This window comes from Callorhinus ursinus, unplaced genomic scaffold (genome assembly GCF_003265705.2).
Source record: "Callorhinus ursinus isolate GAN/ISIS: 27379988/994484 unplaced genomic scaffold, GSC_fseal_2.0 scaffold18, whole genome shotgun sequence".
NCBI lineage: Eukaryota > Metazoa > Chordata > Mammalia > Carnivora > Otariidae > Callorhinus > Callorhinus ursinus.
The window spans coordinates 20479840-20503258 of record NW_027397080.1 but is presented as its reverse complement, the minus strand read 5'-3'; the positions used below and the strand labels follow the sequence as shown (position 1 = coordinate 20503258).

Sequence of the window (23419 nt, the reverse complement as noted above, 5' to 3'; positions counted from 1 at the left end):
TTTTACCTGTATTTCTGTTTCCTGTAAATTGAGTCATATGTGTGTACTTTTTTATGCCTGGCTTCTTTGACTTAACATAATAGTTTAATGGTTTATCCATGTTGTTGCATTTATTAGCAGTTTATTCCATGTTATAAGAAACCTCCACGTAGTTCTCCTTCATAGTTGTACCATTTTACACTTCTGCTAGCAGTGTATGAGAGTTCTGGTCATTCCACATCCTCACCAGCGTTGATGTTATCAGTCTTTTTTTTTTTTTTAAAGATCTTATTTATTTATTTGAGACAGAGAGAATGAGAGAGAGAGATAGAGAGCGAGCGAGCACATGAGGGGGGGGGTCAGAAGGAGAAGCAGACTCCTTGCTGAGCAGGGAGCCCGATGCGGGACTGGATCCAGGGACTCCAGGATCATGACCTGAGCCGAAGGCAGTCGCCCAACCAACTGAGCCACCCAGGCGCCCCTGTTATCAGTCTTTCTGATTTTAACTTTTCCAGTGGATTTGTTTAGCAGTTTCTTTGCTTGCCACTTGCTATTTCTTCTTATGTTCTATCCTTTTTTTTTTCCTGGTTCAGTTTCCTTCTTAAAGTAATTCTTCCAGTGATGGTCTGTGTCTGTTTGAAGATAATTTTATTTCAATCTGGATAGTGATACTTGATTGTTATTTTCCTTAATATTCAAAAACCATTATTGCATTTTCCTCTGGCATCTATTGTTATTTATTTATTTATTTATTTTTCACATTAACATTCTTAGTTTATTAATCCTCTCATGAAAAATCTGCCCAACCACCACAGATAAAGCCACTGCAATATCTTTACTCCTTCTTTTTGCCAGCACCAACATTGGCTTTTGCAGTCCCCCTGAGTTTCTTCATTCTGTTCTTGCGTTCCTTTCGCTGTTTTCTTGATGTCTTTTTCTTCTCATACCGGCCATGTCTTGCAAGTCTGTGTTTGGGTTCATTTTTCTTTGCATAATCCAAGGAATCATAAATCGTGCCAAAGCCAGTTGTCTTGCCACCACCAAAATGGATTCTGAATCCAAACACAAATATGACATCTGGTGTGGTCTTGTACATTTTGGCTAGTTTTTCCTGAATTTCTGTCTTAGGTACTGTTGCCTTTCTGGGGTGAAGAACATCACTGACCATCTGTTTGCACTGAAGTAGTCAGTTAATCATGAACTTCCTGGTCCAGATAGTTACTGTGTCATTTATGATGGTGGCCAAGCCTATTGTTATTTAAATAGAAAGTCTGTATCAGCCTAGTTGTCATTCTTTTGTAAGTAATGTCTTTTCTCTTGGTTTCCTTACAAATTCTTTTTCTCTGTGTTGTTAGTATTTTGAAGTTTTCTTCTGAAGACTCATGTTTGTCTTTAATTCTGGAATATTCTCAGAAATTATCTTCAGATTGTTTCTCCTGTACTTTTTCCATTATTCCCTCTGGAACACCCTCTCATTCTGTCTTCTGTGTCCTTTAACTTCCCTTTCATATTTCTGTTTTTATAAACTCTGCTACCTTCTGAATAATCTTCCCAGACTTCTTAGTCATTAACTTTTTCTTTAGCTGTGTCTAGTTTATTTATCAATGTGTGAATGTCAGTGACTTAATTTTTTATAACTATAAGTTCTTTTTTACATCTGACTATCCTTTTTCCATATGATCTTGTTCTTTGATTTTGACTTCCTTCATAGACATCTAAATTGCCTCTGGTCTTCCTGCTACCAAAAACAATGACCCAGTGATCTTTCTGGCCTTGCTTCCTTATGGACCCATGTAAGAATTTTTCTAGGATATGTATGGAGGAATATGATTACTGGGTCTCAAGGCATATATATACAGAAAATTTCACTAAATATTAGCAGAATGTTTTTCAGGACAGCTATATCAATTTATATACCCACCAAGTGCCCTAGATTCAAACTCAAGTTCTACCATGTGTTAACTGTGAGATCTTGGAGAAATTACTCAACCTCTCTGGGTCTTAGTCTCTTCATCATAAAAGGAGATAATTACAGCATTTGCCCCATCAGGTTGTTGAGAGGGCAAAATGAATAAATATATGTAAAGCATATTCCTGAATATAGTAAAAACTTCCTGAATACAATAATCATTAGATAAATGCTAGCTGCTATTACTACTATTATTTTTTTTTAAGATTTTATGTATTTGAGAGAGAGAGAGAGCACAAGCAGAGTAGAGGGAGATGGGGAGAAGCAGATTCCCCACTGAACAGGGAGCCCGATACGGGCTCGATCCCAGGACCCTGGGATCATGACCTGAGCCAAAGGCAGACACTTAACTGACTGAGCCACTCAGGTGCCTCTATTACTGCTATTTTAACAACTACTATTACTACTTGTTGATTAATTAAAAGTAAGCTTTTCCTTCTCTGAATTGCCTGGTTACATCATTTGCTCCTTTTCCCCCCTTGGATTTTAATTTTTTTCTCTAGATTTGCAGGAATTTCTTATATCTTCTAGGTATTAATTCCGTGTTGCCTTTAACCTTGTGCGATATTATCTCCTGAATTTACCCTTTGTCCATTGTCTGTTAATCATGTCTTTGATAGAAACCTTTACTATCACTGCAGATTCACCATCCCCCCCCCTTTTTTTTGGCATTTGGGGCATTGTTTAATAAGTTTCCCTACCCTTGCTTCAAAGATACCTTCTGGCATTTTCTACTGTTAGCCTTTATAGATTTACCTTTCACGTTTGTGTCTTCCTCATATGGTCTGTAATAGTGAGCTCTGTTCTGTGTTTTTCTTCTTCACTGTGTGAGTCTCTGTGCCTTGGGTTGTGAAAGTACTCTGGTTTTTTTTCTCTTGCAGGTCAAAGACCAGTTTTTATGTTAATTTCTCAGCTCAGGATTCCTGTATGATACAAATTTGCATTCCTGCACTTGCCTCTGTATAGCATAGGCCTGCATTTTAGATTTCTTATGGGTGCTTTTTCCTCTTCTTAAGGCCTATATAATTAACAACTTTTATTGCTGCTTCCGAGCCAGTGAGCAGAGATTTTTTCACACTGCATATCAAGGAAGGATAGGTATTTGAGCCTCTGGGCTTTGTGCAAGGGTCTCAGCTTCAACTTACCCACCTTCTGCCTGCCTGAAGCTGTATTTCTAGTCTCCATGTGAGGATTAATGCTTTCTCCTCCAAGCCTAGGGCCTGTATTGGTGTATGAAACCCCTGTGGGCCACCATGGTCTCAACACCCACTTAATGTTCCAGTTTTGATTTTGATGTCTCTTTGATTTTAGGTGCCTGAGGATTTCTTTCTTTCTTTTTTTTTTTTTAAAGCTTGACTATATATTTTAAAAGCATTTTTTAAGACGTTTTATCCAGCATTTCTGTATAAAGTGGGAGAAAAGGTCCATTTACATCAGCTTGGCGTGCATTTTGCCAAAAGTTTGCTCTTCAATTAGTTATTCCTATTAATCTTAGTAAAATTTCACCTTTTAACATTGCCAACTTACATTCATTAAGTAGCCCTTGATCACCCTTGAAAGTTTTCTGCCTTACCTATCTCTATTCTCCCTTTATTGCAAGTTTATAACCATGTTTTTAATATCTGTGTATTGATAAGCCACATAATTCAGTTCACTTTTTTTGAACCTTGCTCAGTTGCTTATTCTGCTACAGTTATTCTATTATTTTCCCATCTAATTTATTCTTCTTAAAGATTTTATTTATTTCAGAGAGAGAGAGGGAGTACGCGAAAGCATGAGCCAGGGGAGGGACAGAGGGAGAAGCAGACTCCCTCTGAGCAGGGAGCTCAGCTCGATGTGGGGCTCGATGCAGGGCTTGCTGTGGGACTGGATCCCAGGACCCTGGGATCATGACCTGAGACAAAGCCAGCCACTTAACTGAGTGAGCCACTCAGGCGCCCCCCCATCTAATTTATTTATTAACAAAAATATGAAATAGTTCTGACCACAAGGTTCTGTAGTGAATGCTCAAAATACCTACCTCTGGATCATTGCTAGATTTTTTTTTTTTTTTAATCTGATGAAAGCTGTAGATGACTTCCCCAGAAAAATGATCAAAAAACATCTTAAGTAAGTTCGTCCTGAAAATATAATCCCAATCACTTGTTTCATATTAATAAGAATATTTTAAAAGATCTAATAATATGTCCAGTAAGTGTTTTGATTTATTGAATTCATAAGACCTGTGGTTTCTCTTAGGGGGAAAAAAATCACATTCTACTGATATAATTCATTCTTTAGAAAAACCTTCGTGTCTAATAGTTTATACTTTTTGTTATTTGCAAGTTGAATTCTTGTTCTGAATTTTTCCTCAGTTATTAAAAAAGTTAATTTACAAATTTTAAGAATTATCTTCTTTTTAAAAAAGATAGTCCGTACTTTTGCCTGTTTTAAATCTTACAGAATCTGTTTTGTTTTCCACCGGTACCAGGAGATAGGAATTCCAGTCCTGCCCCTGCTGCTGCTACTAGTATAGCAAGTTGGGTGCTCCTAGGCTGCAGTTGATTTGTTTTTAAAAAACATGCATTTTTATAATGCAGGTATTAAGACAAATTGTACTCAAACAGTAGGGCTAGATGTTTTTAAATATATTCTGAGTAAACTAAAAATATTATAGAAATTCATAAATGTTCCATAATATCAAATATCATGGTATAGATAGGGCTTGGGGTGATTAGAACTGAAAACTTTACATTCATTTTATGAAGTCTTATAAATAAGTGAACTTTATTTTTTAGAGCAGTTTTAGGTTTACAGCAAAATTGGAAGTACAGAGTACAGTGGAGGGTTCCCCACACCCACACAGCCTCCCCCACTATCCCACAACGCAGTTTGTTACAATCAGTGAACCTACATTGATGTATCATTATCACTCAAAGTCCATTGTTTTCATTAGGGTACATTCTATGAATTTTGACAAATGTATAATACATGAATCCACCATTGTGATGTCATAAAGAATTATTGCACTGCCCTAAAAATCCTCTGTTCCTCACCTATTTATCCCTGCCTGCCTTCAGCCAGTGACAACCACTGATCTTTTGACTGTCTCCTTCGTTTTGCCTTTTCTAGAATGTCATATAGTTGGATTCATTCAGTATATAGCCTTTTCAGATTGGCTTCTTTCACTGAGCAGTATGCATTTACCTTTCTTCCATGTCATTCTATGGCTTGTTAGCTCATTTCCTTTTAGTGTAGAATAATATTCTATTATCTGGATGTACCACAGTTTATCCATTTACCTACTAAAAGACATTTGGATTGCTTCCAAGTTTTGGCAATTATTAGTAGAGCTGCTATAAATATCCGTGTGCATGTTTTTGTGTAGACCGTTCATTTGGGTAAATATCAAGAGCACAATTGTTGGAGCATATGGTAAGGATATGTTTAGTTTTATAAGCTGCTAATCTGTCTTCCAAAGCAGCTGTACCATTTTGCATTCTCATTAGCAATAAATAGGGGTTCCTGTTACTATAAATCCTCACTGCATTTGGTATTGTCAGTGTTGTGGATTTTGGCCATTGTAATAGTTTGCTTTAATTTGCAATTCTCTTATGACATATGTTGAACATTTTTTATACTTGTTTTTTTATACTTGCTATCTGTATCTCTTGGTGAGATTTTTGTTAAGGTTTGGTACATTTTTTAATCAGGTTGTTTGTTTTCTTATTGTTGAGTTTTAAGGGTTCTTTGTATATTTTGGATAGTAGTCCTTTAATAGAGGTGTCTTTTGCAAATATTTTATCCCAGTCTGTGGCTTGTTTTCTCATTTTGTTGACATTACCTTTCACAGAACAAACGTTTTTTAAAATTTTAATGAAATCTAGCTTATTGGTTATTTCGTTTAGGGATCATGCCTTTGGTGTAGTATCTAAAAAGTCATCACTGTACTCAAGTTCATTTCCGTTTTCTCCTATGTTATTTTCTAGGAGTTTTATAATTTTACATTTCACATTTAGGTCTGTGATCCATTTTGAGTTAAATTTGTGAAGGTTTTGAGGTCTGTGTCTAGATTCGTTTTTTTACATGTGGATGTCCAGTTGTTCCAGCACCATTTGTTGAAATATTATCTTTGCTGCATTGTATTGTCTTTGCTTCTTTGTCAAAGATTAGTTGACTATTTTTGTGAGCTAATTTATCTATTCTTTCACCAATACCACATTGTCTTGGTTACTATAGCTTTGTGGTAAGGCTCATCTTAAAGTTGAATAGTGTCAGTCCTCCAACTTTGTTACTCTCCTTCAATAGTGAGTTGGCTAATCTGCCTCTCCATATACACTTTAGAAACAGTTTGTCAATATCCACAAAATAACTTGCTGGGATTTTGATTAGGATTGTGTTGAATCTATAAGTCAAGTTGGGAAAAGTTGAAATTTTGACAGTACTGAGTCTTCCTGTCCATGAACATGGAACATCTCACCATTTACTTAGCTTTTCTTTGATATCTCTCATCAGAGTTTTGTAGTTTTTCTCATATAACTCTTGTACATATTTTGTTAGACTTATCCATAATTATTTTTTATATTTCATTTTTAGGTGCTAATTAAATACTAATTTTTAAAAGATTTATTTATTTATTAGAGAGAGTGTGCACGCAAGCGTGAGCATGTGATGGGGACGGGCAGAGGGAGAGAAAAATCTTAAGCAGACTTCACACTCAGCACAGAGCCCAGTGCGGGGCTCAGTCTTATGACCCTGAGATCATGACCTGAGCTGAAACCAAGAGTTGGATGCTTAACTGTGCCACCCAGGCGCCCCTTAAATGGTAATGTTTTAATTTCAAGTTCCAGTTCATTGCTGATATATAGGAAAGTGATTAATCTTTGTATATTTACCTTGTACCCTGCAATCTCGCTATAATTCCTTATTAGGGTTTTTTTGTTGTTGATTCTTTTGGATTTTTTACATAGACAAACGTATCATCTGTGAACAAAGACTGTCTTATTCCTTTCTTCCTAACCTATATTCCTTTTATTTCCTTTTCTTGTATCATTAATTAGCTAGAACTTCCAGTATAATGTTGCAAAGCAGTGTTGAGAGGGAACATTCTTACCTTATTACTGATTTTAGCAAGAAAGCTTCAAGTTTCTCTCTATTAACTATAACATTAACTTGGTTTTTTTGTAGATGTTCTTCATCAAATGGAAGAAGTTTCTCTCTATTCCTAGTTTGCTGAGAGTTTTTTTTTTTTATTATAAATGCCTTTTGGATTTTGTCAAGTACTTTTTCTGCATCCGTTGATAATATAATGTGATTTTTCTTTTTCTTTAGCCTGTTGATGTGATGGATTACATTTATTGATTTTCAAATGTTGAACCAGCCTTGGGTACCTGGGGTAAATCCCACTTGGTCATGGTTTATCATTCTTTGTATACATTGTTGGATTTGATTTGCTGATATTTTGTTGAGGATGTCTGTATCTTGGTTCATGAGAGATGTTGGTCTGTAGGTTTTTTTTTTTTTTCTTATAATGTCTCTGGTTTTGGTGGTAGTATAATTTGGCTTCATAGAGTGAGTTAGAAGTATTCTCTTTGCTTCTGTCTTCTGGAAGAGACCGTAGATACTTGGTGTAATTTCTTAAATGTTTGGTAGAATTCACTAGTGAACCATCTGGGCCTGGTGCTTCCAGTATTGGAAAGTTATTAATTGTTGATTCAATATCTTTGATAGATTTAGGTCTTTTCAGATTGTCTATTCTTGTGTGAGTTTTGGTGGATTATGTCTTTCAGAGAATTGATCCCTTTCGTCAGAGTTCTCAAATTTGTGGGCATAAAGTTGCTTATAATATTTCTTTATTATCCTTTTATTGTGTGTGAAATCTATAGTAATGTCCCATTTTTCATTTCTGTTATGAATAGTTTGTGCTCTCTCTCTCTTTTTTTTTTTCGTAGTTAGCCTAGCTAGAAGCATATTGATTTTATTGATCTTTTCAAAGAACCAGCTTTTGGTTTTATTGATTTTTCTTTATTCATTTACTCTTTTCAATTTCATTTATTTTTTGGCTAATTATTTTTTTCCTACTGTTTAATTGGATTTATTTTGTTCTTCTTGTTCTTATATCCCATGATGGAAGCTTAGATTATTGGTTTTAGATCTTTCTTCTTTTCTAAAATATGCATTCAATGCTATAGATATTCCTCTAAGCACTGCTTTTGCTGCATCCCACAAATTTTGATAAGTTGTATTTACATTTTCATTTAGTTTAGAACATATATATTTTTAAATTTCTACATCTAACATGGGGCTCAAACTCCTAACCCCGAAATTAAGAGTCTCATACTCCACTGACTGAGCCAGCCAGGCATCCCCTAGTTTCGAATATTTTTAAATTCCTCTTGAGATTTCTTCCTTGACCCATGTGTTATGTAGAAAAATGTGTGTTTAATCTCCACACATTTGGGATTTTCCAGCTATCTTTTTGTCATTTTTTTTTTTTTAGATTTTATTTACTTGAGAGCAAGAGCATGAGCAGGGGTAGGAGCAGAGGGAGAGGGATAAGCAGATTCCTTGCTGAGTGGGGAGCGTGACACAGGGCTCAGTGCCAGGATCCTGAGATTATGACCTGAGCCGAAGTCAGACACTTAACCAACTGAGCCACCCAGGCACCCTGTCATTGATTTTGAGTTTAATTCCATTGTTGTCTGAGAGCAGAGATTGTATGGTTTCTATTTTTTTTTTAATTTGTTAAGGGTATTTTTTGGCCCAGAATTGGTCTATCTTGGTACTGTTCCATGTGATCTTGAGAAGAATGTGTAATCTGCTGCTGTTAGATGAAGTAGTCTATAGATGCCCATTATATCCAGTTGACTTCCACTATGTTCTTATTGATGTTCTGCCTGCCAAGTCTGTCCATTTCTGATAAAGGGATGTTTAAAGTCTCCAATTATAATAGTAGATTCACCTAATTCTTTTTGCAGCTCTTTCAGTTTGCCTTCCTTGTTTTGATACTCTGTTGTTAGGCAAATGCACATGAGAGATTATGTTTTCTTGAAGTATTGACCCCTTTTTGATTATATAATGCCCCTCTTTATCCCTGATAGCTTTGCTTATTTTGAAGTCTGTTCTGTCTGAAATTAATATAGCTACCCGTTTTCTTTTTTTTTTTTTAAAGATTTTATTTATTTATTTGAGAGAGAGAGAATGAGAGAGAGAGAGCACGAGAGGGAAGAGGGTCAGAGGGAGAAGCAGACTCCCCGCTGAGCAGGGAGCCCGATGTGGGACTCGATCCTGGGACTCCAGGATCATGACCTGAGCTGAAGGCAGTTGCTTAACCAACTGAGCCACCCAGGCGCCCTACCCATTTTCTTTTGATTAGTATTATCATGATATATCTTTCTCTATTCATTTGCTTTATTTATTTTTATTTTTTTAAAGATTTATTCATTTATTTTAGAGGTGGGGGAGGGGCAGAGGGAGAGAGAGTTCCAGACAGACTCCGTGCTGAGCGCAGAGCGCAATGCAGGACTTGATCCCATGATCCCAAGACCACAACCTGAGCTGAAACCATGAGTTGGATGCTCAGCTGACTCGCCACCCAGGCACCCCTGCATTTACTTTAAATCTGTATGTGTCTTTGTATTTGAAATGGGTTTCTTGTAGACAACATAGAGTTGGGTCCTGTTTTTTGTTTTTGTCTATTCTGACATTTGCTTTTTAAAAGGTGTATTTAGACCATTGTTGTTTAAAGTGATTATTGGTAATGTTGGATTTATATCTGCCATATTTGTTAATGTTGTTTATATGTTGCCCTTGTTCTTTGTTCCTATTTTTGTATTCCACATTTTTTCATTCTTTTGTGGTTTTAGTTGAGCCTTTGACATGATTCCATTTTCACTTTCTTAACATATCATTTGTATTTCTTTTCAAACTTTTTTAGTGGTTGCCCTGTAGTTTGCAGTATACATTTATAACTAATCCAAGTCCACTTTCAAATGACACTGTACTACTTCACTGGTAGTACAAATACCTTATGCTAATAAAATAATCCTAATTCTTCCTCCCATTCCTTGTATCATTGCTGTTATTCATTTCACTTATGTATACATAAGTATATCTAAACATAAGCAAGCATAATCAAATAAATTGTTGCTGTTATTTTGAACAGTTACATGTTATATCAATTAAGAATTAAAAAATAAATTTTTATTTTACCTTTACCTATTCATTCTCCAGTGCTTTTCATTTTTTAATGCAGATTCAAATTTCTATACTTTATGATTTTCCTTCTCTCTGAAAAACTTCTTTAGTGTTTCTTGCAAGGCGGGTCTAATGGCAACCAAGTCACTCAGTTTTGCTTGTCTGAGAAAGTCTTCCCTTTCACTTTTGAAGGATAATTTTACAAGGTACAGAATTCTAGGTTGGTTGGGCTTTTTTTTTTTCCCTTCTCAACACTTCAATTATTTTATTCTACTCTCTTCCTACTTGCATGGTTTCTGAGGAGAAATCAGACGTGATTCTTATCTTTGCTCCTCTATAGGTAAAGTGGGTTTTTTTTTCCTCTGACTTTTTCTGAGATTTTTTTTTTAAAGCTTTCATTTTTTTTGTAGTTTGAATATGATACGCCTAAGTGTAAGATTTTGGCATTTATTGTGCTTGGTGTTCTCTGAGCATCCAAGACATGCGGTTTGGTGTCTAACATTAATTTGGGGAAATGCTCAGTCATTATTGCTTCAAATATTGCTTCTGTTCCTTTCTCTTTCATCTCCATCAGATATCCCCATTTGCACAGATGTTTTACCTTTTGTAGTTGTCCCACAGTTCTTGGATATTCTGTTCTGATTATATCCTCAAATTTAGAGATTCTTTCCTAAGCTTTTCTCAGTCTACTAATGAGCACATCAAAGGCATTCTTAATTTATGTTTTTGACTTACAGCATTTTTTTCATTTTTTTCATTTCCATCTCTCTTCCATTGTTCATCTGTTCTTGCATGTTGTCTGCTTTTTTCCATTAATGCCCTTAGCATTACAGTTTTTAAAAATTCCTGGTCTGATAATTCCTGATGTATCTGACTGTGGTTCTGATACTTGTTCAGTCTCTTCAGACTGTGTTTTTGCCTTTTAGTACGTCTCATATTTTTTTCTTGAAAGGTAGACATAAAGTACTGGGTAAAAGGAATTGTGGTAAATAAGCGTATAGTGATGGGATGGTAAGATGTAGGGGAGGAAGTGTTTTATAGACCGATGATTGGGTCTCAGTCTCTTGGTGAGCCTGTGCCACAGGACTATGAACTTCACTGAAGTTTTTCAGTTCATCCCCTCCCACCCCTAGTGCAGGATGGCTAGAAGTGGGCTGAAGGGTATTTCTCTTCCCCCAGTTAGGTTGGAATCTGGTAAAATAGTTTCTCCTGAAGCTAGGCCTTGTTAAGAACAGAGTGCTCTGGCATATTTCAAAATGGTTAGTTCTCCCCTCCTCCTTCCAGAAGCAGGAGGGAATTTTTCGCCTGTATTCACCCCTTAGAGCTCCCAGAGGTAAAACTCACAAAATTATGACTTGGTCCCTCTGGAGTTTTTAACTCAGACTTGTCCACCCTGAGCCTCCAGCAATTTGTCAATTTCAGTTTTTGTTTTCCTTTTCTGGTACCAGTTCCCATGGATGTATCTGTTGGTGGGTTTCTCCTCTGAGAAGTTATGATTCTATCTGCCTTTTTCTCCAGTTTGGGGGAGAGCAGTTTTGCCCTGTGACCTCAGTTCTCTGACAGATCTAAAAAGAGTTGTTGATCTTTCCATTTGTTTAGCTTTTTACTGTTGTCAGGATGGAATGGTGACTTCCTAAGCTTCTTACAGGCCAGACCAGAAACCAGAACTTGGAAATAGTTTTATTTTTATTTTTTTTTTAAGATTTTATTTATTTATTTGAAAGAGAGAAAGAGAGCACACAAGCATGAGTGGGGGAAGGAGCAGAGGGAGGGGGACAAGCAGATTCAGTGCTGAGCACGGAGCCAGACATCGGCTCCATCCTATGACCCTGAGATCATGACCCAAGCCAAAATCAAGAGTTGGACGCTGAACCAACTGAGCTGCCCAGGCACCCCTATTTTTATTTTGATCTTTCAGCTTCAAATGTGGGAAAATGAAATAGTGGCGGAAGGGAAAGGGGATCACCCACAATCTTGCTAACAAAGAAGGCAGCCAGTGTTATTTTGACGTTTGGCTTTCCACCCTTTTGTCAGTGTATTTTCTTTTCTTTATACAAGTGAGATTATAGGATTTGGCTATCATCATAAGATCCTCAAACCCAAAACTGAACCACATATCTTCTTCCCAAGACTATTTTCTTGTGTTATCTGGATCATCTCAGCATCCACTCCCACTCAACCAGACCAGGACCTGGGAGCGGTCTCTCTCTTCCCTCACATCCACTCAGACTTTAAATCATGACAGTTACATGTTCTAAATATTTTTGGCTGTCTCTTTCTCTCTCTTCTCTTGCCCCTTCTGTGGGTCAAAGTCCTCATTGATTTATCTCTGAACTCCTGCAATAATAGAGCCTGTCTCTAGCATTATCCCCCTCAATTCTGTGCAGATGTCACTTAGATGATCCATTTAAGATGCATCTTTGACCATGTGACTTCCCTGCTTAAAGCCTTTCAAACCCTTCAGTGGCTCCTCGTTGCCTTTCGGATAAATCCAAGCTCCTAAGCATGGCCCATGTATCTCTCTGTGGCCACAAGCCCTGCCTGCCAGCTTTAGCTCCTGATACCCCCTGCCCCCTGCTTATGTTGCAGGATCACTGAATTCCTTCCAGTCCCCCCGGTACCCCTTCCTTCCCTCCACTGGAGATGTTTTCTTGTCTGCACGCCTCATGCAGTCTCCTTGCCCAGAGCGCCTATTGTCTCACCCCCTTCACCTCACCAGGGCCTACTCATTTATTCCGGCAGCTCAGCTCCTCCTCCAGACCTTACTCTGACTGCTCCACACGCCTTTTCCCTAAGCTGGGTTTCTGGGTGCAAATCTCTGCCATTACATCTCCTTCCATTCATTTATTCATTACACCAGCTAATCAACAACATTTGTGTGAGGCAGAATTTTAAGCACTGGGATATAGCAGATGATTTTTTAAAAAGTTCCTTCCCTAATGGAGTTTACATTCCAGTGAAGGGAGATACATGATAATAAGTAAAATATAATATATGTCAGTAGGTGATAATGCTGTGATGATAAATAGAGTAAGAGGGATGGAATGTTCTAAGGTTGGAGAGGAGGCTGCTATTTAAAGGACCTGGTCAGGGGAGCCCTCAGTAATGATGTGGCCTTAGAGCAGAGACCTGCTGGAAGGGAGAGTGAGCCTTGCACACGTGTGGAGACACCTGTAGATGAACACGTACAGACTGTTCCCTGATCCGTAAGGAAGGCAGTGTGCTTAGGGCCGAATGGGTAAGGGGAGGGCGGTAGAAGGTGGCGTAGAGAGTAAATGCCAGCCAGCTTATGAGGGGGGTGTAGGCCATTAGAAGAACCTTGGCTTTTTGCGTTTACTCTGAGACCAGAAGCCAGGGAGGCTTCTGTGCAAAGAAGGGACAAGCTCTGGCTGCATGCCAAAAAGAGCCCTATGACTCCTGGATTGAGGTAGGGTGGCGTAGGGGTGGGGCTAGAAAGGGGCAGGGGTGTGGAGACCAGTTAGAGGAGATTGCTGCAATAGGCCAGATCCAAGGTGATGGAGGCTTAGACTGAAGGAAGAGCCCAGAGCCAGTGGAGGCAGCAGGAAGTGATTGGATTTGGGGTGTATTTTGAAGGTAGAGTCAACAGGACTTATAAAGGATTGGATAAGGAGTATAAGAAAAACTCTGGAGTCAAGGATGACTTCTGGGTTTTGGTCTGAACAACTAGAAAGACAAAATTGCTGTGGAGTAGGAAGATTGCAGGAGAGTTTTGGATGTAAGTTTAAGCCACCCATCAGGCCTCTGATCGGAGATGCTGAACAGGTAGCTGGAGGTGTGCATCTGGACTCCAGAGGAGAGGCCCGAGCTCAGGATGTCAGCCTGCAAGCTGTCAGCATTCGTTGACATTTCAAAGGTGTGGAATCAGATGAGACAGAAGACGAAAGGAGAGATGACTGAGTCCTGGAGCATTCCAAACTGTAAAGGCCAACATGACGCAGAGGACCCAGCAAAGGGTGCTGGGAAGGCGTGGTTCGGGAGGTCATGGGCGAAGCAGAGAGAGCAGGAGCAAGCGAAACATGTGTTTGAAGCAGGAGGGAGTGATGACCTGCGTGCGTGTTGCAGATAAGTCCAATGAGATGAGGACATTGTGTTGCAGATCTGTTTATATAGTTGCCTCCTTCCGTTGGCTGAGAATTCACTGGAGGCAGGAACGCATCCAGCAATGTATTACCTACAGCCCTGAGGTGAGTGATACACAAACGCCATTTAACGGCTCCTTTGCCTCAGGCTGGTTGTCTCAGTACCTCTAAGCTTCAGTCTCATCTGTAAAATGGGGAAGGTACGGTATCTTTCCCATTGAGTCATCGTGAGGATCCAGTGAGACTGTCCAGATGAAGCACAAAGCATAATCCCTTTCACAGCATTACGCCCGTGACTGCTCTCGTCAGCATTATTAATCTAGCGTCCCTGGCGCAGCGCCCCTCCTGTTGAGCAACATTGGGCGAATGCATGTGTGAGTTGACTGTTTGTTTGAATATTTCATTCAAGGTCTTTCCCTGTGTGCTTGTGATGTATTAACATAGCACTTTTGGGGTTTCTCTAGGAGACAGCACTGATCCTCACAGAGTGGGTTCTGGAAGAAGAGAGGGCGAGAAGTCTTCAGGGGCAGAGCGGAGGCGATGGAGCTCCCCAACTATAGCCGGCAGCTGCTGCAGCAGCTCTACACTCTGTGCAAGGAGCAGCAGTTCTGTGACTGCACCATTTCCATTGGTGCCATTTACTTCAGGGCCCACAAGCTCGTCCTGGCTGCGGCCAGCCTCCTGTTCAAAACCCTGCTGGACAACACAGACACCATCTCCATCGATGCGTCTGTCGTGAGCCCCGAGGAGTTTGCCCTCTTGTTAGAAATGATGTACACTGGCAAACTACCCGTGGGCAAGCACAACTTCTCCAAAATCATCTCTCTGGCCGACAGCCTCCAGATGTTTGATGTGGCCGTTAGTTGTAAAAATCTTCTGACCAGCCTTGTGAACTGCTCTGTTCAGGGTCAGGTGGTGAAGGATGTCTCCGTACCATCCTCAGAGGCATTCAGGAAGGAACCAGAGAAGCCTGAAGTAGAAATCCTTGCCTCTGAGGGCGCTGCAGAGTCTCGTCCTTCCCTGGAGGCTTCTGCCCCTCTAGGGGGCCCTGTGAAAGCCGAGACTGAGGACGCACGAGAGATGAGTATGGGGCCTTCCAGTGCCCAGGAGATGCAGGGGAACACAGACACCTCGGTGGAGACTCCTCGTCCATCTGAAGTTTGTTCCTCCTCTCCTGCTGTACAAGCCTTTAGAGAGGCAAAGGGGGCAAGCACAGAGCCAGGTAATCTTCGTTTAATAGTTCTTTTATAATCTGTCCTTCTATTGTCAATTACTACATCCAGTGATCTTTATGAATTTTTTTTGTTTCAATGATAAATTTACCAAAAACCACTGCTAGATAGGAAACCAAAATCCAGTCCAATCCAACACAGAATCCAAAGCAAAACTCCCACTGGGGCATTCTTCTTCTTTTTTTTTAAGATTTTATTTTTTTTAAGTCATCTCTGTACCCAACATGGAGCTCGAACCCATAACGCTGAGATCATGCGTCGCATGCTCCCCCAGCTGAGCCAGCCTGCCCCCCAAGGGGGCATTCTTCTTTTTTTAAAGTGTCTGTGTTTTTGAGTGATGGAACGCTGAGGATGAGCTACAGAGCAGAAAAGCAATGCTAAAATAACAATGTACCAGGGGTGTTTTTGTTTTGAGACAGAGAGAAAGAAAAAGAGAGCGAGTGGGGAGGGGCAGAGTGAGATGGGGAGAGAGAATCCCAGGCAGGCTCTGTGTCTGTCCAGTGCGGAGCCTGACTCAGGGCTTGGTCTCATGATCCTGAGATCACAACCTGAGCCGAAATCAAGAGTCGGATGCTTAACCTACTGAGTCACCTTAAGTGCCCCCGATATACCGGTTTTGTTGCTTACCCATTATTCTAACCAGGATGAGGGCGGCACAGAGGAGGAAGCTGGTAGGGACACTGTTTTCTGTTACCCACAACTGATGTGCTAGGTGTCAGTTATAAATGCAGCATACAACCTAAAGGTTGTCAGCTTAAACTTTTAAAAATCATCTCAAATAATGAATCACTGATATATTTTTTTTTATTCTGTTTTGTACTCAGAGTATGAGAGGAAACACCATCAGCTGAATTTTCTTCTAGAGAATGAAAGTGTCTTCTCTGATGCACTCTTGGTAACCCAGGATGTTTTAAAAAGACTAGAAGAGTGTTCGGAAATTAAAGGTGCACAGGAGGAGGTAAGTACCGTTTTATTTGTTTGCGGATGTAGTGTTCTCTCGATACCAGACCAGCTTCCCATACGGGGCAGAACTCTGAAAATGCAAAATACTCCAGAGTCTTTGTTTTTTCAAACTTTAATTTTTTTTAAAGATTTTATTTATTTATTTGTCAGAGAGAGAAAGAGAGCACAAGCAGGGGGAGCGGCAGGCAGAGGGAGAAGCAGGCTCCCCGCCGAGCAAGGAGCCCCATGCAGGACTCGATCCCAGTACGCTGGGATCATGACCTGAGCCAAAGGCAGACACTTAACTGACTGAGCCACCCAGGCATCCCTCAAACTTTAATTTTTTTTGACATTTGTTTTCTAAAGGGCAGTCTTGCAAAAGTACTAGGCAAGATGCTTTCAAAACTAAGTTATATTCTGATCACCAGGCTTACAACCAGTTTTGATCCAGGATACGTAACTGATCATACCGTTTCCTCCTGATTAATCAAGGATAAAATGAGGCAGAAAGTAGTCATGGATAACCCCAAATCAAGACTGAATGATAAAAACCAGAGCAGAACAATAAGAAATACTCAAAACAAGGTACGAAATGGACTTAATGTAAACCTTATATAGTAAATTGCATCCAATGTTTAAGAATACAGTGGCCATTTTATGACATAAAACCACTAATGGTGAACATTTATTGAATACTTACCTTGCTATGCTTGGCACACATGTTATCACATTTAGTTCTCACAAAAAATCACCCGGGTGGGTACTATTTTACTGTTTTTTAGCCCCATTTCACAGATGAGAAAAATGGTTTCAGGTATATAACCTGGCCAAGGCCGCAGAGCTTGTAGGACTGAGCAAGAATTCAAACTCAAGCATTCTGACTTCAGAGCGGTTCCCTTGCACACTAGGTTTTACTGCCAGTAGGGGAAAATGATACATGTATGTCATGTATGTAGAAGTGTTTAGGAACGACCCAACAACTGCCCAGTGGTTATCAAGCTCTTATTTCTTGAATAACTGGCCTTTTCTTTCTTTCAATCTGTCAGTGAGACGCATCCCCACCGGTGGGCTTCCTCACTACCTGACTCCCCATCCCTTGAACGTCCACAGCCACTTTAGGATTCCTCTTGCTTTGCCTTTCCCCCAGCCGTGCGTCCCGTGCTGAGCGGGGCTTGGCAGAGCTGGTGGGCACTGTCCCTGCAGGCTTGCTCATCTGCGTGGCGGGAGGCTTCCCATGTCGCTGTAGGCAATTGCATGTCTGTTAGTTACCTTCATCCAAGCAGTGAATGCCTTTCTGCTATATAAGTATTTCCCAGATTCATAGCAAGTTACTTTAAAACAACAACAATTCAAGGTCAGGTATTTCTTTTAACCATGGTTAATTGACAGTTGACTGTAAATTACTTTCTTGAAAGAACAGCTTTTCATAACACTGGGTTAACCCCAGTGACTCTGTTAGGGAGGTGATAAGTTGTAAAACCTTGATATTCTTTGTACCGATAATACTGAAGGACATTATGGTTTTATATTTTTGCACGTGGATGTTCTCTGTTCAAGCTGTCGTTTTTGTTACAAGTTTGTTACCTGGATGGCTTAGAGACACACCTCTTCATTTTCCCTCTTGGGACTTCCTCTCTACTTAATTCTGGTGCCTGAGGAGCAGCAGCATAGATCAGCAGTACTCAGATTATTAGGGTTGCCTGGATACTCACTTGAACTGTCTGTTAAGCATTTTTTTTTTCTAATGCTGATACCTAAAAGTGTCTGGCTAATAACAAGTGCTCAAGAAAGTTTTGCTGTACATGGTTTCATCCAACACTTTTTTTCCCTCCCAATTCTTGTCCTAATCTTTTGGTGACAATAACATTAGTAGTACTTAGAAAGAACACTGATTCACTGTTGGGGTCATTATAGGCTTATGTTATTTCTTCCTCGGTTTTAGAGGTCAGAGTAAGAGCTCTACAAATCACTTGGTGGTAGTATTTAAAACTGATTCTGTTATATTCCATAATAAGCCTTTCAGCTGCAGAAAGAAAAAGAGAAAAAAATATTTGAAGAGCATAAGATTCCATTAAATAAAATACATAGAGTTGGTAAAGTACTGCTTTGTACTTAGGCCCTGTGCTTCTCTTTCACTTTTTAACTTTCTTTTAGATCAGTTTATTAAGGTAGGTTACTTACAGTGAGCTGTATGTATTTAAAGTGTGCAGTTTGATAAGCTTTAAAATCCGACGCCATTGCCACAAGCAAGATACTGAACATATCCATCACCCCTGAGTTTCCTTATGCCCTTAGTAATCCCTCCTCCTACCCCTTTCGACCTGCCCATCTCCAGGTGACACTGACCTGCGCTCTCTCTGTGGATGAATTTGCATTTTCTAGAGTATTATATATAAAGGGAGTCATACATTCTATATTCTTTTTGGTCCAGCTTCTTGCATTCAGCATAATTCTTCTGAGGTGTACCTATGTTGTTGCATATTTACCCTTTTTATGCCTGAGCAGAGTTCCATTGTGTGGATATACAGTTAGTTATTCAGCTCTGCCATTTGCTAGTGTTGTGACCTCAAACAACTTAGTCCCTGTAAGCCTTAATTTCCTAATTTGTGGGGCGAACGTGATAGCCACTACACTGCGGAAACTAATTTCCTAATTTGTAAAATGGGAATGTTGTCACCTGTATCACAGGATCATTGTGAAATTAATAAAGATTATTGATGGAAAACTCACATTAAAATGCCAGGCCCAGAGAAGGAGCTCAATTGGTGCTGACTGCTATTGTTTGTTTATACGTTAACTTTGTATTTTTAGACTTAGCTGACCTTGAAAACCCCCTTTTTACTTAATGCCTTATAATATCCTAGTGCCATGGTCATTTGCTCTGACACATGAGACGGATTGCTGTTACTTTAAGCTTAATTTGTAAGTCATGCTTTCAAACAGGGACCATTACCCATTTGGAAGTACCTTCCTGAACTGCAGGTATAGTGTCTGGTACAAAGCCATCAGTCTCTAGAACAGTGGTTCAGTGTATGTAAAAATCATCCGGTGCACTTGTTAAAATGTACATCTCATTTCCAGAGAGTCTGATTCTTAGGTTGTGGTAGAGCAGCTCCCCGTGTTGCTGTTTTGGTATCAGTAGACCACATTTCTGAGAAGCACTGCTAGAGAAGTTAATGGCTTGCACAGTTCTTAGTGTATGATGGCAGATGTCACAGTGTCTGTGCTGACACCTCAGTGTTTTGAGGGGCCACCGAGTACACATTTTTCCCAAGTGTTATTCTTTGCTTACCCCTTGATTCAGCAAATATTTACTGAGCAGCTGGTGTGTGCCAGGCATTGAGCTGGTTGCTAGGAAAATACATATAAATAAAACTGGATCCCTATCCCTATAGAGTGTCTTGACAGCAGAGAAATCCTGCCACATATGTAATTATTTTTTTGGAGTCACCAAACTATGGGAATCCCCAAAAGGCCTCAGTACTGAAAGCATTTGCAAACTGTTCACTTGAAATATCAGTCTGCATTTCAGCTCCAATTGTAAAGGCTGGGGTTTGTTGTTTTTCTGTTTAAAGAGTTTTAGCTCCCAAGGAGCTTTGAATGCTTTTTATTGTTGTTATTTGGTTAATCGGCATAACATTAAAAAGACAGCTTAACGTTAAAAATGATCTGTGCTTAGATGTGAAATTTGGAGGCTTGTGAAGGCCTGTGAGTGTTCTGGTTGAGATGGACCAGCCTGTTCCTTTTCTGAAACACAGACACAAGGTGTGCACCTGGCCTGGACTGCCCCAGGTTTCAGGAGGATGCCACGAACTAATTAGTGTCCTGCTTATTTTATTTCCTGAGATAAATGATGAAAGGTGGCAAAGCCATTCCCTGAACAGTGATTGCAGCAACATGGGAGGAGGCTGGGCTGCTTGGATTGTGTGAAACCAAAGCCAGAACTGATTAAGGAGAAATCTCTTGGGTGCTGGGATGGGAAAGTGGCTTCTGCCCATCTTTATCTCGGTGTAATAGCCCTACCCATTAGAGAAAGCAGATACTGACCTAACAGGCTTTCTGGCTGAGCTGAGCAAATCCTGTGTTTAAAGGCAAGCTCATAATTTTTTTTAGCTTTTATGCAGGAACTTTTAATTGTCTTCTTTCTTTATTCCTAGCCATGTTCCTGCTTTTAATTAATTGTGTATATAGCAAAGCGAATCTTTGACTAGAATAAGGAGATAACTTCTAGTATTGATTTCCTTGCTGTTTGATCCACTTTTCACCTAAAGTTCTAGAACGACTCCCAAAGCTTAAGGCCTAGTAGCTTTTTTTTCTCTTTCAACTTTGTTTCAAAGGCAAACAAGTCTCCTCTCCTATGTGAATCTGATGTTTTCAACCGTGTCACTACTTTGGAGATTTGTCAAGAAGTGCATGTCTGTGTTTTTTGGACTGTGTTCACTGAGAGTGTAGGGTTCATTTTACGGGTCAATGAGAAATGGAAGTAAGTTGTTGTTTTGCCATATCTTCTCTCTAATTATGAAGTCTAAGGTAATGTAGCCATTGATAGAAAGGCTATTGGTTTTATGGCAAGGGAATATGGCAAGGTATTCATTCGGTTAAACAAATATTTATGAAGCATCTACTGTGTACCAGTCTGTATACAAGTCACTGGGACCAGGAGGAATGGTACAGATTGTCTAGATATGACCCATTGGGTTCAACGTGATGTTGACTCTATAAGTCCAGGAGAATGCAGTGTAAATGGATTTGGTTACACTCAAAATCTAGGGGTGGGAACTGGTGAAAGGGGTGCTGAGTCACTGGAATAAGCTCAGGGTTTCTTCCCTGGTACTCTGCTTACTGGCCACGCAACCTCAGGCAAATTACTTCACCTCTCTCTCATTTAAGTAGTTGTGGTAATAATGCCTCCGAGGACTGATGTGAGGAGTTAAATATATGGCACATACGCACAGTGTCTGGGATTATGTTGAGCTCTTGTGGTCTATGTCATGAGTGCCATCATCTGGCCCTTGGCATTCAGGGGAGACATGGGTGAGTAAGAACACAGCATAACTCAAACAAATCCAAAGGCAATAGGCAGACAGTTGGGAAAATAAGTAAATTCAATTAAAAGACCTTAGTGTAAGGCAAAGCTTAAATTTTAAAAGGAAAAGAAACTGTCCCATCTTTAAATATATTGGCCTATAGTTCATTCATAAATCAAAGTATGTTGATTACATGTGTGACCATAATTTGGTATGAATTTATTGAAGTACCTTTAACTCTAAGAATCAAAGGAATTCCAAATGTTTGCTTAAAGAGCAAAACTCTGTTTTGGGCTCATGTCTTAGAGTTCTGTTACATGGTAGCAGTCGGTGAACCTCAGTCTGCCACAATATGGGACGCCCTCTGTTTAGGCAGATATGCTACTTCAGAAAAGGGCTCACTGCACGGAGGAGCCCCAGGCAGTTTAGGGAGCTGATGGAGTAACAGTTAAAACGCTGGCTCTGGTGCCAGGCCTCCAGTAGGTTCTGGAAGAAAGAGCAAAGAGCAGGGCTGTCCAGGCAGCTGACTGCTCCCTCTGGCCCTTTCATCGTCTCACCCCTGCTCCTCTTCCCAGATGGTCACACCCTAGCGTCACTGCTGAGCAATGAAGTTAACAAATGTTTTAATTTCACTGCTGAGCAGTTCTGCAGAGGAGGATACAGCAGAGAGGATAATGAGAAGTGCATCAGATGCCACCATTGATGAGAGCGCCTCTTCCCCACCGGCTCAAATGATAATGCCAGACAAATTGGATACTGAGATTCAGAGAGCTTCAGGTGAAAGCACACTGGCCTAGGAGAGACGACGACTAAATGCTGTATCAGTTAAGATGCATTGAAGAAAAGGAGGAAGGAAAGGAGAAGTAAAGAGAGAAAAACATGTTTACTGAGGGCATAGGCATTGAGAGGGTATGTATTAGGTATCTATTGCCAAATAACAAATTACTCTTTAACATATAGCAGTTTAAAAGAACACACACTTATTACCTCACCATTTCTGTGGGTCAGGTATCTAGGCATCCTTCGCTGAGTCCCTGGCTCAAGGTCCAAGACAAGGCTGCAGACAGCTCCGGGCTCAGTGGAGCAGGGTGGGGGTGGGGTGGGGATGGGGAGTGTCTCCTTCTAAGTGCACTCATGTGACTGTTGGCAGGGTTCTGAAGATTCACTTCCAAGCTCACTCACTGACTGTTGGCCAGAGACATCCGTTCCCTGCCACGTGGGCCTCTCTGTAGGGCAGCTCACAACATGGCAGCTTGCCTCCAGAGCGAAGGCAGAGAGTACCCACATGGACGAGAGGGAAGTCATGGTGACTGAGCCTCAGAAGTGCCCTCCATTACTTATGCCATATGCTTTTCCTTGGAAGCACGACATCAGGTTCAGCCCAAGGGCATGAATACCTGGTGGCAGGGATGTTAGGAACCATCTCGAGGCTGCCTACCACAGGTCCCTACTGCTGTCAGGGAAAAGGCATTCCTTAAAGAGATTTTAGGGTGACTAAAAAGAGCATGGAAGGTTGAGTAAATGTGACTGAAAGCGAGTAAGCATTCAGCTGAGTTGGTATTTCATTTGTTTATTATTTTCAAAATGGAGACAAGATGAGTTACTCAGGTTCATGGAAGTTACTTAATTTAGTTAATGTGTATTCCAAAACTGGGCTTTATCTGAATTTACTTTTGTATATGACTAAAAATCACAGGAGCCTTTTTTTTTTTTTTTAAGTTTAACTTGGCTTTATATGTTCATTCTGTGATCAGGAAGCAAGCTTAAGCAAAAGCCAAGAAACACAGTCTAACTTTAACTTGTTCATAATTTCTGTTTATTTGGGAGGAGGAGAGAAAGATAAAAATCTCTCTAAACAAAAATTTTAAACCTATAATTACTACCAGAATTTATAATAACTGTCTAGCTGAACTTTGCAAGTATAGATATTCATGAGATCCTTTCATGTTGTGTGTGTGTGTGTGTGTGTGTGTGTGTGTGTGTGTGTGTGTGTGT

General features: G+C 40.0%; 1 protein-coding gene and 1 pseudogene across 6 annotated transcripts in view; one reads left to right on the top strand and one right to left on the bottom strand.

The window, feature by feature from the left end:
- ZBTB40 (zinc finger and BTB domain containing 40) overlaps nucleotides 1–23419 on the top strand; it is a 74196-nt gene that overhangs the window by 23599 nt on the left and 27178 nt on the right. For 4 of the 6 annotated variants that reach the window (XR_012381352.1, XM_073903211.1, XM_073903210.1 and 1 more), the window contains exons 2-4: nucleotides 14688–15445; nucleotides 16280–16413; nucleotides 16890–16982. Coding sequence is in view for 5 of the 6 variants with exons in the window: in XM_073903211.1 (XP_073759312.1) it covers nucleotides 14764–15445; nucleotides 16280–16413; nucleotides 16890–16982 (909 nt within the window). In the remaining variant the exon portion in view is untranslated. The remainder of the gene's footprint in view (nucleotides 1–14687; nucleotides 15446–16279; nucleotides 16414–16889; nucleotides 16983–23419) is intronic. The other 2 variants (XM_073903212.1, XM_025856215.2) reach the window with 1 other exon arrangement.
- LOC112811712 (small ribosomal subunit protein eS24 pseudogene) lies at nucleotides 636–1934 on the bottom strand (annotated as a pseudogene).